The following is a 16,161-nucleotide window of genomic DNA, read 5'->3' as shown; positions in this document are numbered from 1 at the left end:
TGACTGGATTTGCTCAACTCATTAAGATATAACACTTTGTAAGCAAAAATACTTTAGTTCACATGTACTGTAAAAGCCAAAGACTCGCACATTTTAGTGAGATATGAGTTTAAACATGCTTGGGATTAAAACATCATCGACAAAAATTGTAAAACTAAAACAAATAAAAAATCCAGAAATTAAAAAGACAACAAAACAAAAACTCAAAGGGCAGATTTGATAGTCCACTAGGTTTTTTTTCTACCATCCATTTTCCATGTTTCTATATATGAAATTGTTCTTAGCCTTAATTATAGTCACTAATGCAATACTTAACTTTTAGTGAAGGGGGAATTCCCAAGAGTCTGAGAAAAGGGAGTGCATCAACTTATGCTTCACCCTCCATTTTGCAACCACAATTAAAAGATGGCTTTAAGTCCACCTTTGCAGCATTGGTCATGATATAAACACAATATGAATTGCTGCACACTTTGTAAACAGGTAGCTTTTTAACAGTTGTTTTATTAATATTTGCCAGAACAAATAACTGCAAACCTACAGAAAAAAGAATCCTGTAGTCTTTCAACCTTGTCTTATTTATTTGCAAAAACAATTCAACAGCAGCTAACATCTGTTTAAAGAAATAACATGAGTAATAAAGAATAATGATCCTGTTAAAAATAGAAATGTTGGAGCAGCAAACAAACTAACGACAAATAATGACAAAGTGAATTAAAAATCTAGGAACAAAAGAGATACTTATCACCAAGTCTTGTTTAGCAAAACTAAACAATAGGTTTGGATACTGATGGAAAACTAATATCATTTAATGTTAAAATCATTAAAATTAATATTAGTATCCCACATATTCCTTTGGTATGATCACACTTGGAATACTGTGTCCAATTCTGGTCAAAAATATGTTGATGACATGATAGCAATCTTCCAATATTTGAAGGGTGGTAACAAAAAAGAGGGAGACAACCCTATTCTCCAAATAATCTTGAGGACCAAGACAAGAAGTAACAGACGGAAACTTATCAAAGAGAGATCTAACCTAAAACTAAGGAGAAATTTTCTTATAGTGAGAACAATTAACCAGTGTAACAACTTGCCTTCAGAGGTTGTGTGTGCTTCATCACTGGAGGTATTCAAGAAGAGATTGGATAGCCATTTGTTTGCAATGGTAAGGTCTCCTGCTTAAGCAGGGGGTTGGACTAGAACCGTGATGGCAAACCTATGGCACGCTTGCCAGAGGTGGCATACAGCGCCCTCTCTGGGCATGCGAGCCGTCGCCCCAGTTCAGCTCTCCCGTGCATGCTCGTGCACCTCCTGCCAGCGAGCTGGTCTTCGGGCCTCTGCCATGCATGCGGGGGGGGGATGCTCGCACATGCATGGGGCACGCATCCCCCACCGAGGGGCTGCATGCACATTGCATTTTGGGGGTTCGGGCATGTGCGCATTCGCACGCACACATCCTTTGGCACTCGGTCCAGAAAAGGTTAGATCACTGGACTAGAATATTTCCAAAATCCTTTCCAACTCTGTTATTCTGTTAAAAGCAGTATTTTTTAAAAAATATTGGAGATGATCAGAGAAAAAACTAGCATTTTCTTTCTGTGGTTAACTTTTCATTTTCTACATCATCTTATGATAAAAACATTGACACTTGTGGAGTGATTTATAAAGCTTATAAATGAGTAAACAGATGTGCAGATCGGTATGATTTACAAAATGTCCATGTGGTAAAAACCTAATATACCACAAAAAGTATCAAATATGGAAAACACAGATTTGCTTCTGATAATACTAAGCTAGGATTTTTAAATTATGGTTTATTGATCAAGCCATAATGGCCTGGTTCAGCCATAACATTAAACCACACAGTGAGTAGATTTATACAGCAATGAGTCAGGTTATATATAATCCAGACCAATATTATAGCAAACTGTTATGGGTAACTATAAATTAACTGTCAAATATTTCAGCTCATCTGCATCAATAGGAAAGAATTATGTTTGCTTTCTATGTAATATGGCTTGCACTAGAAAAATCTATGCCTGTAGTTGGTTTACATCTCATTCTCATATTTGTTTCTCTAGGCCAGAATTGTGCACAATGGCGAGTTGGCTGCAGTTAAAATTATCAAACTAGAACAAGGTAAGCTTTTCTTTTTTCTTTTCTAATGGTACTGAATTGTTTTTCTTAATCACACTGTTCATCAAATTCTAATTCCAAATTCTTATTCGTGAGCCGTTCTCTCTTTTCTTTAGTTTATCTCTTTTAACAGTAACCCTGGGATAAGAGCCAGTCTTTGAACGAAGGTCAGATACCAAAACTTCAAGGATACTTCAACAGGAATTAAATATGCCCCTCCCCTCTTCAGTTCTAGCGTGAGATACTCTGTGAAGTATTAGTCTGGAATACTTGCTAAACAGAGAGCAAACCCCATGTTCCTCTTATTTCTGTTTAATACTATCTTCTACCCAGTTTCCCTGAAAATAAGACCTCCCCAGATAATAGGTCCAATTAGGATTTTGAGCACATGTCCTTAAAATACGCCCTCTCTCGAAAATAAGCCCTCCCTGAAAATATTGCAACACAGCAGCAGCCATGAGGTGACCACGCTTGCAGCCTCCTGCACCTCAAAAACAATAAGACCTCCCCGAAAATAAGGCCAAGTGCTTATTTTGGGGGTCAAAAGAAAGTAAGACCCTGTCTTATTTCATAGAAACAGTACTTTGTATACTTGTTATGGCTGGATTGGACTGATTTTTAAAAAAAACATGGCTTACTAATTGCAGTCCATTACATTCACATTTTAAAAAATTCAAGAAATCAAGATGTCTTTCCAGTGTAATACAGAACACTTAACAATTTCAGCTTGTTTCCTTTTTGGGGGCACAACATCTGAATCTTAATATGAGTTAAGACCCTGGATTAATGTTTCCCATTTTTCAAGAAGCATGGACCACTAAATAAACAATCAGAAATTGCAGTGACCACCCAATCAAACAACAGTCTCTCCATCTTTGCTTTTAAGAAGATTAGCGTTCACTTTTTTTGATGAATAACAATTTTACCGCGGTTGCATTTATGTATGTCATTCCATCTCTTCCCATTTTAAAGATCTTTTAAAACCAAAATTTATATCAAAAACATGAGCCCAAAATTTATTATTTTAATTACATACCTCATGCCACAATGAATATCTAAGCACAAACTTTCTAGTAAAATTGTTTTTAATGAATGGATGAGTCAACTTTGAGTGCATTGAAATCCTATTTTTAGACATTCATTACATTTCTTATTCACACTTTTTCTTTTAGATTGCTTGCGTAAAATCACTTAGTAAGAACATTGCACAGTTCACTGTTTCCAAGACTATAGACTTCCAGAGTGACATGGGCTTAAGGGCAAATGCTGGACATATTCATATAGACTTACTGATATTATATGGAGCCTTGTGACATCATAATCCAGTGATAGTTAACCTTTTGGGCACTGAGTGCTGAAACTGGAGCACGGGCGCCGGAGCCCCACAACCCGGAAAGAGAGCATCTGGGCAGTGCGCATGGGTGCAATGGCCAGATGCTCTCCCAGTTTCTGTCGTGCACATGCACAACGGCCAGCTGGTAGTCTGTGCATGCGCACCACCCAGCTGCTCTCTTCCAGGTTCTATTGTGCGCTGGCGAGCTGGTCTTCACATGAAGACCAGCTGGCATGCCGGAACCCAGAAGAGAGCAGCTGCCCTGTGCATGTGCGCACCGGAACCCTGAAGAGCAGCAGAGAGGACTCTGCGTGCCACCTCTGGCACACATGCCATAGGTTCACAATCATGGTCATAATCTGTTTAATTTACAAACGGTTCTCAATGTTCTATAAATCCTGGCTACTTTCCTTTGACTTGTCCTTACTAACTGTTGATTGCAAGCATTTTAGTTCTGCAGCCTGCTGACTGAGTGTGAAACTTGAACTGGGAGACTAGGAGTGTGGTAGGCAAACAGTGTTTTGCAGTGGGCGGGGGAGCATAGGGAAGGGTGCCACCTGATGTAGAGGTGCATGGGGGGAAATATTTCCTAAGGTTGCAGACTAGCTGGGGTTTTGGCTTTGCTGCAGTGTCAATCAGTTAACCATATTGTGCAGCTGTACAGATTGAGTGGGAGGACAGACTCCTTCAGTTCATTCAGAAAGTATTTTGGATCATCATTCTGATTGAATGGGAGATAAATACTTCATTATTCTTACGGTAGTTATGTATTTAGTCTGCAAAATGTTATTTGTTATATATTTAGTCTCTAAAATTTTACTTCATTATTCAGCCAAAGGGGCTAACAGAAACAGCTTGCTTGTGTAAAAACAAAAAAGAATAACTGGAAGAAAGATCTTACTGTCCCAAAGCCACAGTATTAAAGGAGAAGAAATGAGGAAGGTATACATGGTTCTTTCAGTGCCCTGATGGAATGGAACTGTCTCAGGGAGAAGCTTAGGCACATCATGATTAGATGTTAGGAAAAAACTTCCTAATGATAAGAATAATTTGAGAATGAAACAACCCTGATTAAGTCAGAGGTTTAGGATCCAGTCTGTCTGTGATGCTTGAATTAGTATTTCTAAACTGAGCAGAGACTGATGAGGGCATTTTACGAGTCAAACAGTTTCTCGTGGAAGTGCTCAGTATTCAGATCTGGAGCAAAGATGCTTTAGATCCAAATACCACCCACTCCTGGGCTGTCAAACAGGCCTGCTGATTTGTCCTTCTGCTAGCAGCTTCTATTCTTCAAGGGTTGGGTAGTTGCCAGGCTGCATGCACAATCAATTGCCATCTGCTGACTGGAATAAAAACTTATTTTAAGTAGTTGCAGCTGATTAAAATTGATTTTGCCTGAGCAAAAGATTTAGGGGGGGGCAATGTTTAGAAGATTGGCCCCGCTATTATATATAGATGGACTAGATCAGTGTTTCTCAAACTTGGCGACTTTAAGTCCTGTGGACTTCAACTCCCAGAATTCCCCAGCCAGCTATGCTGGCTGGGGGATTCTGGGAGTTGAAGTCCACAGGACTTAAAGTCGCCAAGTTTGAGAAACACTGGACTAGATGAAACCCTTAGGCATTTGCCTGAAATGCCCTAAAGTGGGAATGGAAAAGGTTCTGTCTGAGTTGACGCTGACAGTTTTTGTACGACACACTATCTTAGTATTGAACCTAGCTGGGAAACAAAGCTGATGAAAGTCTGGTAAAAGATCAAGTTAATCACCTTAGCAACAGCTCCCTCTGCTGTCAAAGCCAAATAGCCCGCCAATCATTGTATTGCTAGAGACTTCCTGTTTATTATTATCCGCAAATAATAAGCAGAACCTATTGTTTAATTATGAAGAATTATGTTTTATAGGCTCTGCTTTACCCCACGTTGTGTTTCTGGAGTAATAACAAGTGCTTAACAGTTAGGTAGAATATTAATCACTGTATTAGGAGGCTACATCAGACTGTGGATAGAGAAACTAGCCTATAACAAGCTTTGATTACAGAATGCAGCCAAAGGACTCCTTCAGAGCTACGTTCTGAGTCACAATTTGGATTCAGTGGAGACAGCCAAAGCAACCATAATGTGGTTTAATTGTTATGTCAACATAGAATTGTGCTGACAAACCACTGGTTTAACTTTAGAAAAATCAGATCTTTTTAGCTTGCATTTTAATCTGACATAATTTCAGCTCCTCAAAGCTGTATGACAGCAAGTTTTTTTTAAAAAACATTACTGATGTGGTTTGTAACTCAAAAATAGGAAATTGAAATGTCTTTTTGGATATGAGAGAAACGTGTGCCTTAAAAAAATCTGTGTTGGGTAAAGGTGTGCAAATGTATAACATATTGAAGAAAACTGATAAAAAGACCTCTCTATATTGAGGAAACACATATTTAAAAATGGGCATATTTTATAAAAAGTGCTTATTAAAAAATCTGGTGTTGTGAGACCTTTGAAGCAATCCAGTTCAGGAAACAGATTCCTCAAGAATGATTGGAGATCTATTTCATTGAAGTAGCAGCGGAATCTGGAAAGCTTAACTGTGTTTTCCTTTCCCTTCTTATACTCCAGGAAGTTGAGGCAGAGCCGGTTTGAGTTTGTCTAATGTTTTCTTAAAATATGGACTGAAAATACGTTTTGGTAACCATTACCAAGTAGTTTCTTCCACCTGTGGTTTTCCACTGGCATAATATCTAAGGAACAGAGAGACCCAAGTTCAAATCCTCCATCAGCAACAGAGGTTCACTGGATGGTTTTAAGCCAATCAACATTTCAGGAAAGTGGTTGGGAGTGAGAGAGATTGATTGAACAAGATAGTGTTATGTATTGTTTGTGAGCTTTGTGCTTTTGGAGGAAAGCTGGGGTATAAATCTAAGAAATACACGAAGCAGAGAGAAAATATTAGAAACGGATGAGAGTTGAGAGATACATCAGGATGGAAGAATGAGAAACTGAGTAAATTGAAGCTGAATTTAGTACAGAAGGTTATCTTTTGTGTTCATCAGTAAGGTAATTCTGCTATATCCCCTTTCATTTTATTTCCTGTTTAGACATTCTATACATTCTTACAATTTTGTCAGACAAACATTTTTTCCTTCTTTATCAGCATATCTGTGTGTGCCTAAATGTGCACATACCCACAACACATATGTACAGTGGAGCCCCCTTTTCAGTTCCAAAAGCTTCAGGCTTCAACTTCGTGTCTATCAGATTGCCAAAATTCCATGCGTGAGACCTATTTTGAAAAACCCGTCAGCCAGTTCTTTTTCAATTTTTGCATTATGCAGATTGAGATTTTGATTACACAGCTCAGGAAAGACATGCGTATATCATCCACAGCTGTCAGAGATGAGCATGACTTATGCATAACAATGTTACTGTGAAGTTTGTTGCTGATTGTGCTTTTTATTGCCTATAAAAAAAAGATTGTTTTCATCTCTTGACTGCCTATGGCCTCTAATTCTTTGTCTATCACTGAGTGCTCATTTCAGCAGTATTTGTTTCAGATCTCAGGGCTGTCATGGAGCGGGGTAAAGAAAGACCCTCTGCATCTAATTGTACCAAGGAAGTGCATGTTCTTAACTACATATAGTCCTCAACTTACAACTAGTCACTTAGTGACCAGCAAATATACAGTGGATTGTCACCATTGCATTTCCGCTGTTTGCAGCATCCTGTGGTTCACGTTATCATGTTTTACAATGATTTTGCCTAAAACCGGCATTTACTTCTGGTTTTCGGCCTAATGGCCTATGGCAGGGGTGTCCAAACTTGGGAACTTTAAGACCTGTGGACTTCAACTCAAGTTGAAGTCCAAAAGTCTTAAAGTTCCCAAGTTTGGACACCCCTGGCCTATGGCAAAAAAAATGGATTCGCTGTACAACTGCTTCGCTCAGTTAACAACCATTGCAAAAAAGTTTATAAAATAGGGCCAGTCATATGGTGACCTGCTTTATGACCCTCATGACCTATGACAGTAATGGGCGGGATTCATTAAAGTCATAAGTCAAGGTCTACCAGTATCATAAAGAGTGATAATTGAAGAATCAATTTGAAACGGGATTGCAGCAATAGGGAGTATCACTCTTTCCCCCTGCTACAATCATAATGAAAATAACGTTTCTATGAATGGTCTGGCTGCATGGAGAGGTAGGGAGTTTTGCTTTCCTCCTTCCCTTTGCTAAAGAAGCAGGAAAGTGTCTCCAGTCTTGCTGCTTAATCCCCAAACTCTAGTGGATTGGATTTGGCTGCCTTCTTCTTAGCTTGCATTTGATTAATTGCTCCAGAAAGAATTGTACAAGAATCTGTTCTACTCTATTTCTACTAATATCATGCACAATAACAGTGGTTATTTTTCTTCTTCATAATGCACCCTCAGACTATAAAGCTGCTGGGCCTGATGCTGTCCAGACCTCATACTGGAAGCCCCAAGACTTCCTCCCTTAAAGCAGCTTTTATATAGTTTAACAGATATTGTTATAGTAGCTATTGATCAGTTCACACAACTGTTGTCATCCTTATTGGGTGTCTCCAAGGATCGATATCTTCCATATTAGATACTATGTTTGATCCTTTAGTGGGATTTGAACTCACACTTGATTCCTGTAGAGTGCATAGAGTTGTTTTGGCCTCTCTTGTCAGTAGCTTGTAGGAAGGGAGGTCTTCCTGCAGGAAGCTATATAAATACGCCTTCCTTTTTACTATTGTTTATTTGTACTATATCACAAAAATTTCTCTAGTTTGAGAGCATATAGCAAAACAGAAGGTATATCTATAGCTTCTGTAAGTTGCTGTCATCATTACTGACCAACAGGAGGCACTGACCAATCACATGGTGCCTTCTACTGGTCAGTAGCAATCATAACATTCATTATCAGAACCTTTTATAATGTATGCTACAGGGAGAAAAAAACCAAGAATAATTGATTCTTCTCAAGAAATGTGAGGACAGACCGGCCACTACTAAACACATTTGAGTAAGGTAGCTCCTTTTGAGTGCCGTCCTGCTCAAGCAAGCCCTGCTCTCCTGTCCTCTAGACATTGTGATGAGCAGCAGAGGTGGGTTGCTGCCGGCATTGCACAAAACTTTTTGCTCCGCGCACGTGCGCATTTCCAACTAAAAAAGTATGCATGCGCAAAACATTAGAAAAGGGGGAAAATTACATTTCTGCAGTGAAAATTGTTCTGCGCATGCACAGAACCAAAAATCTGCATTCTGCGCATGCGCAAAACCAAAAATCAAGATGGCGCCGCCGGTTGAGGGATGTGGCAGACCTAGGTCGCTGCCGGTTCCAGCGACCCAGGCCGCCAAGTTACTACTGGCTCGAACCCACCTCTGATGAGCAGTTTCCCCACCATAAAAAAGAACAGCTTTGCATCTTCCCATTTTTTTTGTTTAGATATTCCCAAGATCTTAACTGCATCTCTTAGAGAATAAGCCTGGTTTCACAGCAAGAATGTGGTTTAATTTTTCCCAATGATAAGAGTGAAATCAAAGTAAGCCCTGGAGATTGGCATATTGTCCTGTCTTCCCTCTTACAACCCATTTTAATAGCTGTCCGTCATTTGAGGAGCCTGCTATATGATAGTTGGGCTTTGTGTTTGGCTTTAGATCTGTGTCTGCCATTTATGGGTTTCCAGAGCGGATTCTCAGCCTGTTTATTTGTTGGCTGGGGCTGAGCTAAAAGGCAGGTTCCTCAGATACAAGTCTAGGGAAATGCGGTGAGAGCCTCTGCATGTGGTTGGGCCATCTTATCTGCCTTAACCATCAGCAACAGCTTGTTCTCTTGCACAGATGTGGGATTTACAACTTCCACTTCAGGGTTTGTGGCTTCCAGTCAGACCTGGGCCTCCTACCCTCCCACAGCACCTCATACTTAAAAAGAAAGTCTGCATAATAGCAAAGCTGACATGGTGGTATTGTTTCCCCCCTAGGTTATTTATAGGGTATTGTGAAGGTATGCAGAATTTTACAGAGTTTCACTTACAAGATTAGATTGCAAACTGTTGAAAGGTGAGAGAAGAAGTCGTAGTTTAAATAGCAGAGCTCCCATTTCTCATACCTTTGGGCTGAAAAAGAGAGAAGTACTTATCTGTCGACTTTCTTCTTGAAATGCATGATTTTGAAGCCCTCAATGTTATTCCTCATTATCTTGTTTCCAAATTCAGGTAGTCCTAGACTTATGACCACAATTGACCCACCCACCCCCAATTTTTTTTTTTGCAGGCTACCGTGATACGTATATTCGAACATTCTAGTTTTTTCTGATGAGGAAAAGTGATTAAGCTCCCTGATTATTTTAATTGCTCTCTCTCCTGTTTGCTCTTCTGTGGTGTTATATCATTTTTCAGTTAGAGTACAACTTTATACAGTATTCTCCATGCAGACATACTGTACCACAAATATGTATAAGGGTGGCTGTGTTGGCAGTTTCACTTTTAATCCCTTTTTGTAATGTTGGCACAGAATTTGCTTTTCTCCCAGCTGCTGTACGTTGAGTCTACATCGTTGTTTTTTAAATTTGGCAAATTTATGATATGTGGGCTTCCCTCTCCTAGAATTCCCCAGCCAGCATGGAAGTTCAAGTCCACACATGTTAAAGTTGCCAAGTTTGAAAAAAACATTGGTCTACATTAACCCCAAGATTTTTTCCCTGGTTAATTGTAGATGTTTCAGATCCTATCAGCGTATATGAAAAATTAAGGATCTTTGCTTATTACTGTACACTTTACTTTGTTTAACAGGGGGAAAAGAGTAGATAAATTGGAATAATCAGAAGTAGCAAACAATCCAATTTTCAAGGGTCATCTGTCTATTTTGCATTTGAGAGCTCTAGACTTTTGAAATCTATCTTCAAAAAAAAGTGATGTGTATGCTGATTGGAATTTGTTATTTATTTCTTCCTGGCAAATGTGCACGGATGCTGTTTTGGTGGTCCTGGGCAAGAAACAGTATAGGGTTTCCTGCCTAGGCAGGGGGTTGGACTAGAAGACCTTCAAGGTCCCTTCCAACTCTACTATTGTATTGTATTGTATTGTATTGTATTGTACTGTATTGTATTGTATTGTATTGTATTATTGTATTGTAAGACCCTATCATGACCACTGATGAACTTGTGGGGTGATAGCCGCATTGATAGCCAATCATATAATTCGCTGTTCTCACTTAGCATAGACTTAGAAGCTGTTTTCAAAACTTGCTGTCTGGAGCTCTTGATTTGTCCAACTATTTGGCTAAAGAAGGCATTTATAATGGGTGAAAAACAGAAGTCGGGACAGCTTCCCATGACTGCTAGCTTAATGGGGGCAGCCAGCCAGCTGGATAGAGGGATCTGCTTCTTTTTTGAATTAAGGCAACCAGGAATGGTGGGAAGCTGTGTCTTGCAACACTGCATAAATTGTTTGGTGCACCACTCTGTACAATGACCTTGCCTAATCTAAATGGGTAATGAGATGCGTGTAGTCCAGTACATTGCAGAACAACCAATAAGCAAAATGAAGGGGATACTCAGATCTTGAGTGAGAATCCAAAAATGTTGTGAAATTTCAGCATTCTTTGCAAGATTTCATTTGGACAAACCCTTCTCTCCAACCAAGCATCTTCTTTTTGTAAAGATTATCTTGGAAAAAAATTGCCTATGGCAACTGTTCAAATTCATCTTGGTTTGAAAAGCCTTAAAATAAGAGGTTGGCATATATAGCTATACTATATAATCTTTTGATGTATCCTTAAAAGCAGCCTGCCACAAACTTAGGCAAAAGTCGTATTGTCCCATTACCTCATCCTAAGAATATGAGAGGAACTAACGCTAAGTTAGACCAAGGGCGTGTTTAGTCCAGCCTCTTGCTTCTTCAGTAGCTAGTCAGACAAGAGGCCAGCAAACAGAACAATAATAGCCCTCTCTTAAATTTTGCTTTTAAAAAAAATACAAGGCATCATGATTAGCAGCCAATGACAATTGTATTCTCTGTTAATTTTCTAATTCCCTTTCAAACCCAACTGTACTAGTGACTCATTATGTACTAATATGTTTATTATGGTGCCATTCCTTTCAGTTGAAAATGCCTGGATTTGAACCTAAGACTTTCTTTGTGCAAGGCATATACTCTGCTGCTGTGCCACAAGAGCTTATCCTGTGGGACAGTACTTCAACCTTATTCAAAACTGGGTGAGACTGAAGCCTTTTCTTGAGTCTTCTTGGAACGCCAGAGGAATCACGGAATCTAAAGGAAGCTAGAAGTGATCTCTTTCACAGCAGGGCAAATCATCAAAGATCTCTGCCCACCACCAGTCCTCCTAGTCTCGTTTCATCTTTCCCTGAGGAAGTTCACTGGATGCAACCAGTTTGAAAATTGGGATGGTTCTGCATATCCAGGCTATATTTTATCATAAAAGAGCATAGGAATTGCAACCAACAGGCTTCATAGGATGTTTCCAGTCCTTTGGGGCTTGTGTGCATTTTTCCAGTCACTGAGGCATGCAGGGTTACTGGCCCTTTTTGCTCTCGGCTAGAGAGAAAGCAGTCATGACGAAGATTGGAAAAGCAGTAAAATGATGCACTGAGTGCATTATATTTTGATGTAAAATGGAGTACAATTCACATTGATTAGGTAATGTGCATTGGGAATTTTTGGTTAAGGATCTTACATGTGTGCTTGGTTGCTTTTTCATATTCTTGTTTTGTGCTGTTTCTTTTTTACAGTAATATTTTTTTTATTTTTAATATAAACATTCCATCTTCAATTGAACAGTGTGTTGTCTGGATACAAATATCTTCATCAAAATTACAACATCCTTCATTAAATTAATATTGATTCTGCAATCTTTAACATAAAATATTCCACGTATTAATTCTACAATATTAACGTTTTGCGCTGTTTCTTTCTCCTCTTTTTACATGAGCCAGTTTCCTTTTCACATACCTGCACGGGGATCATTTTGAACCCCTCACCTTTCCCCCAATAACCATGGACAAGTGTCATTGTTCTGGGGTGCCCCTCTGCTTCAATCTCTGTTTGCTTATAGATTCTAGTTCTTCTAATATTCTTGCTCATGTATGTTGTTGTGTAGGTTGTTTCCCACCAGCTGATCTATTTATCTTGCTGGGACAGGATAGCAGTATTCCTCCTCCCCAGGCAACACATGGTCCCAGAGTACACTTTCCTCTACACACCTTCAATGTGCTACTGAAGCTCATCTAGCTGAGCTGTACTGCCAGATGGGCAGAAATCCCTTCTGGAGCTTGTAAATGCTCTGGCTTCATAGAATTGCTGGGAAGGTTTTTGCACCTGTAAATATTCTAAGCTAATTCGTACAACAATAGTGTTCTGTAAACAATCAAGGATACTGATCTAGTCTTTTACTGCATTTTGTTTCTGCTAGGCTGGAACTTAGTCATTCATGGGTACATTTTATGTAATCTCATTATGTTGCAATGAAGAAGTAAAGGGGCAGAAAAATGGGGAAACTATTGGTTTTAGAGTGACAACATAGTGTTTATGCAGTTCAGGACCATCATGACAATGTGTATAATGAGTGTAATTCAATAAAACTTGATATTTATACTCAGTAATTCTCAGTTTTCCCTCTTCGGGGTTCTTTCGACCCCCGAAATAAGTACTTGGCCTTATTTTCGTGGAGGTCTTATTATTTTTGACGTGCAAGAGGCAGCAATCGTGGTCACCTCATGGCTGCTGCTATGTTGCAATATTTTCAGGGAGGACTTAATTTAGCACATGCGCTCCAAAGCCCGATTGGGCTTATTATCTGGGGAGGTCTTATTTTCGGGGAAACAGGGTAGCTTGATTTGATAGCTTCTAATGATTTGTTCTAATGAATAAATATGTTTTTTAATATTTCTTTAAAAGTTTCTTAAGGTCAGATGATTGAATTTGTGGCACAGTTATTGTTCCAATAAATTGTTGAGACTATTAAATTTATTAAAATGTTGCTTCTTCATCTTTGGAGGGATTTACTATAGCTTTTTTTTCAAATAAAATTTTTCCTTCCTCTTTTATGAGGCTTAAATAATGGAGATAATGAAACATGGTAAGGAACCTTTGTACTGTATAAGCTATCATTCAATTTAATTACTAAATGTACATGTTAAAATATGGATGTAACTCTGGCATAAATACTATAATGTGGCATCATGGTGACAAATGCCAGGTAACAGATTGTAGATTGATACTGATTTATTGAGTAATTGATTGCACACATTCATAGGTCACCCAATTCAAAATATTTCTGTCCGTTATAGAGTAGAAACTCAGACAAAGTAAATTGGTGGTTGGATGTGGGAATTTTTTAAAATTTGTTGTTTTTTTTTGTTTTGATGTGGTACTGTAAAAATTTTCTTCTGTTTTTAATCAACTTAATTAAACTGTGATACTTCATCCATTGTAGTGTTTACAAATTGAGCAATTTCTTCACCTTTTAGGCCTGTCCTGGAACTTGTCAGCAATATCTTTTATTTCCTCTCAGATTTAATTTGATATTAAAGCCATTTACCAGTTTTACAGTACTGTACAGTCAAAAAGACTTTGCATTAGTGTTGTGGTCAAAAAAAATATTCCTCTCGAAATGTTTATCTTGAGACTGATTGAAGTTTCTCTTCAGATTCAAAGCCCCTGTTTCCTTTTCCTAACTCTTGAATGTTTCCTCAACTGTCTGAAATGGGATTTGGGAGTAGCGTGGGGGTGGAGGAGGCAGGATTGAATGGAATTTGCAAACATAGTAGACATATCACTAGCAAATCCTGCCAATTTTAAGACAATTAGATATAAACTGTTTTAAGGTTTCAATTGTTGTCAATGAAAAGAAAGAATGCATCTTCCAGTTGCTACTACAAATTATAAGGTAAAGGTTCCCCTCGCACATATGTGCTAGTTGTTCCCGACTCTAGAGGGGGGTGCTCATCTCTGCTTCAAAACTGAAGAACCAGTGCTGTCCAAAGACATCTCAGTGGTCATGTGGCCGGCATGACTAAACGCCGAAGGCGCACAGAATGCTGTTACCTTCCTACCAAAGTGGCCCCTATTTTTCTACTTGCATGTTTTCGAACTGCTAGGTTGGCAGAAGCTGGGACAAGTAACAGGAGCTCATTCTGTTACGTGGCACTAGGGATTCAAACTGCTGACCATTCAGATCGACAACCTCAGCATCTTAGCCACTGAGACACTGCATCCCTTTATAAATTAATAAATATAATACAAATTATATCCACAGCTAAAAGCAAAGAATGTGTCGGTATCCCCAAAACTCCTGCTCTCCCTGCAGTTCAAAAGCATGCAAATGAGAGTAGATAAATAGGTGCTGCTTTGGTGGGAAAGTAACAATGTTCCATGTGGCTTGGGATATAGTCTCATGCTGACCATATGGCCACATAAATATCTTTGGACAATGCTGGCTCCCTTGGCTAGGAAACTGAGATGAGCCACTGCCCCCTACAGTTAGAAATGACTGGACAGCTGAAATCTTTCCTTTTACTCCCCAATCTATTGTTACATGCAATTGATGCAGGTTCAGTTAATCACCACATTGAAGTAATGAACTAAGATCCCTTTCCAAATCGTAAAACCCATCGTAATAATCTGCACAATCTTTTTTTTTTCCAGGAGATGATTTCTCATTAATACAGCAAGAAATCTATATGGTTAAAGAATGCAAACACTGTAACATAGTAGCATACTTCGGAAGCTATCTCAGGTAAGACCCCCTTGCTTTTTATCTCTGCCTGAATTATTTTCCATGCCAACTTCCTGGAGGTAACCAAATTCATCTGCAAACATCCCTGGAAGCTGTGGTTTGAGAGTTAGCTCTCTATTGCAAAATGCAGTTTACTAAAGCTTTATTGCTAGGTGTGGAAGCATTTCTTTGTCTATGATGACATGACAATGAACTTTTCCACTGAAGTTAAAAGTGATCTGTTTTCCAGTTCACCGAAATGCGGCATTTCATTGACTTTCATCCTTCACTAGAGTTGATCTCATTTCACGCATACATTTTTAGGGCATCGGATAATCGAAAAGCCCTTAGCTTTAGGGGTAGGTGAGAAATAACAGCACGCCACATATAAAAGCTGTTCAATTGCTGTTGTTTTGTAAATTGAAATTCTTGTGACCCACAGTCCGAAACAATAAATTGAATGGTAGCTGCATGTTGTTCAGTTTGGATTGTTTTAGAATATTGATTCTGATCATTTCTGCTTTATTTTTTAGCCATGAGAAGCTATGGATTTGTATGGAATACTGTGGAGGAGGGTCCCTTCAAGACATTTACCATGGTATCTGAGGATTTTATATATTGTGTTACTTTTATTGTGTCCTTCTTCTTCCCTATTTATCTCCATTTTGTATTCATGACAATTTTACTGAGATACTATGTGTGTGTGTGTGTGTATACACACACACACACACACACACGTTATTTCCTATTGATCATGAAAGTGGTTGCCTATTATGAAGCTCCTGAGGTGAGCAAGAGCTTTGCTAGACCAGTGCTTCTCAATCTTGACAAGATTAAGACACGGGAACTTCAACTCCCAGAATTCCCCAGCCAGCATAGAATAGAAGTTGAAGTCCCCATGTCATTAAATTTGCCAAGGTTCAGTAAACACTGGTCTAGACAAACAGGCAAGAACCTTTCTGAATTGAGA

At 38.9% G+C, this 16,161-nt stretch overlaps 1 protein-coding gene across 3 annotated transcripts in view; it reads left to right on the top strand.

The window, feature by feature from the left end:
- Positions 1-16,161, top strand: part of MAP4K5 (mitogen-activated protein kinase kinase kinase kinase 5) — a 103,459-nt gene that overhangs the window by 43,662 nt on the left and 43,636 nt on the right. For all 3 annotated transcript variants that reach the window (XM_081935069.1, XM_081935068.1, XM_081935070.1), the window contains exons 3-5: positions 2,082-2,139; positions 15,122-15,212; positions 15,725-15,789. In XM_081935069.1, coding sequence (XP_081791195.1) covers positions 2,082-2,139; positions 15,122-15,212; positions 15,725-15,789 — 214 coding nt within the window. The remainder of the gene's footprint in view (positions 1-2,081; positions 2,140-15,121; positions 15,213-15,724; positions 15,790-16,161) is intronic.

Source organism: Natrix helvetica, assembly GCF_964273705.1.
Source record: "Natrix helvetica genome assembly, chromosome: 1".
Taxonomy (NCBI): Eukaryota; Metazoa; Chordata; class Lepidosauria; order Squamata; family Natricidae; genus Natrix; species Natrix helvetica.
Note: the sequence above shows the minus strand (reverse complement) of the source record. Positions and strands in the feature narration are given on the sequence as shown.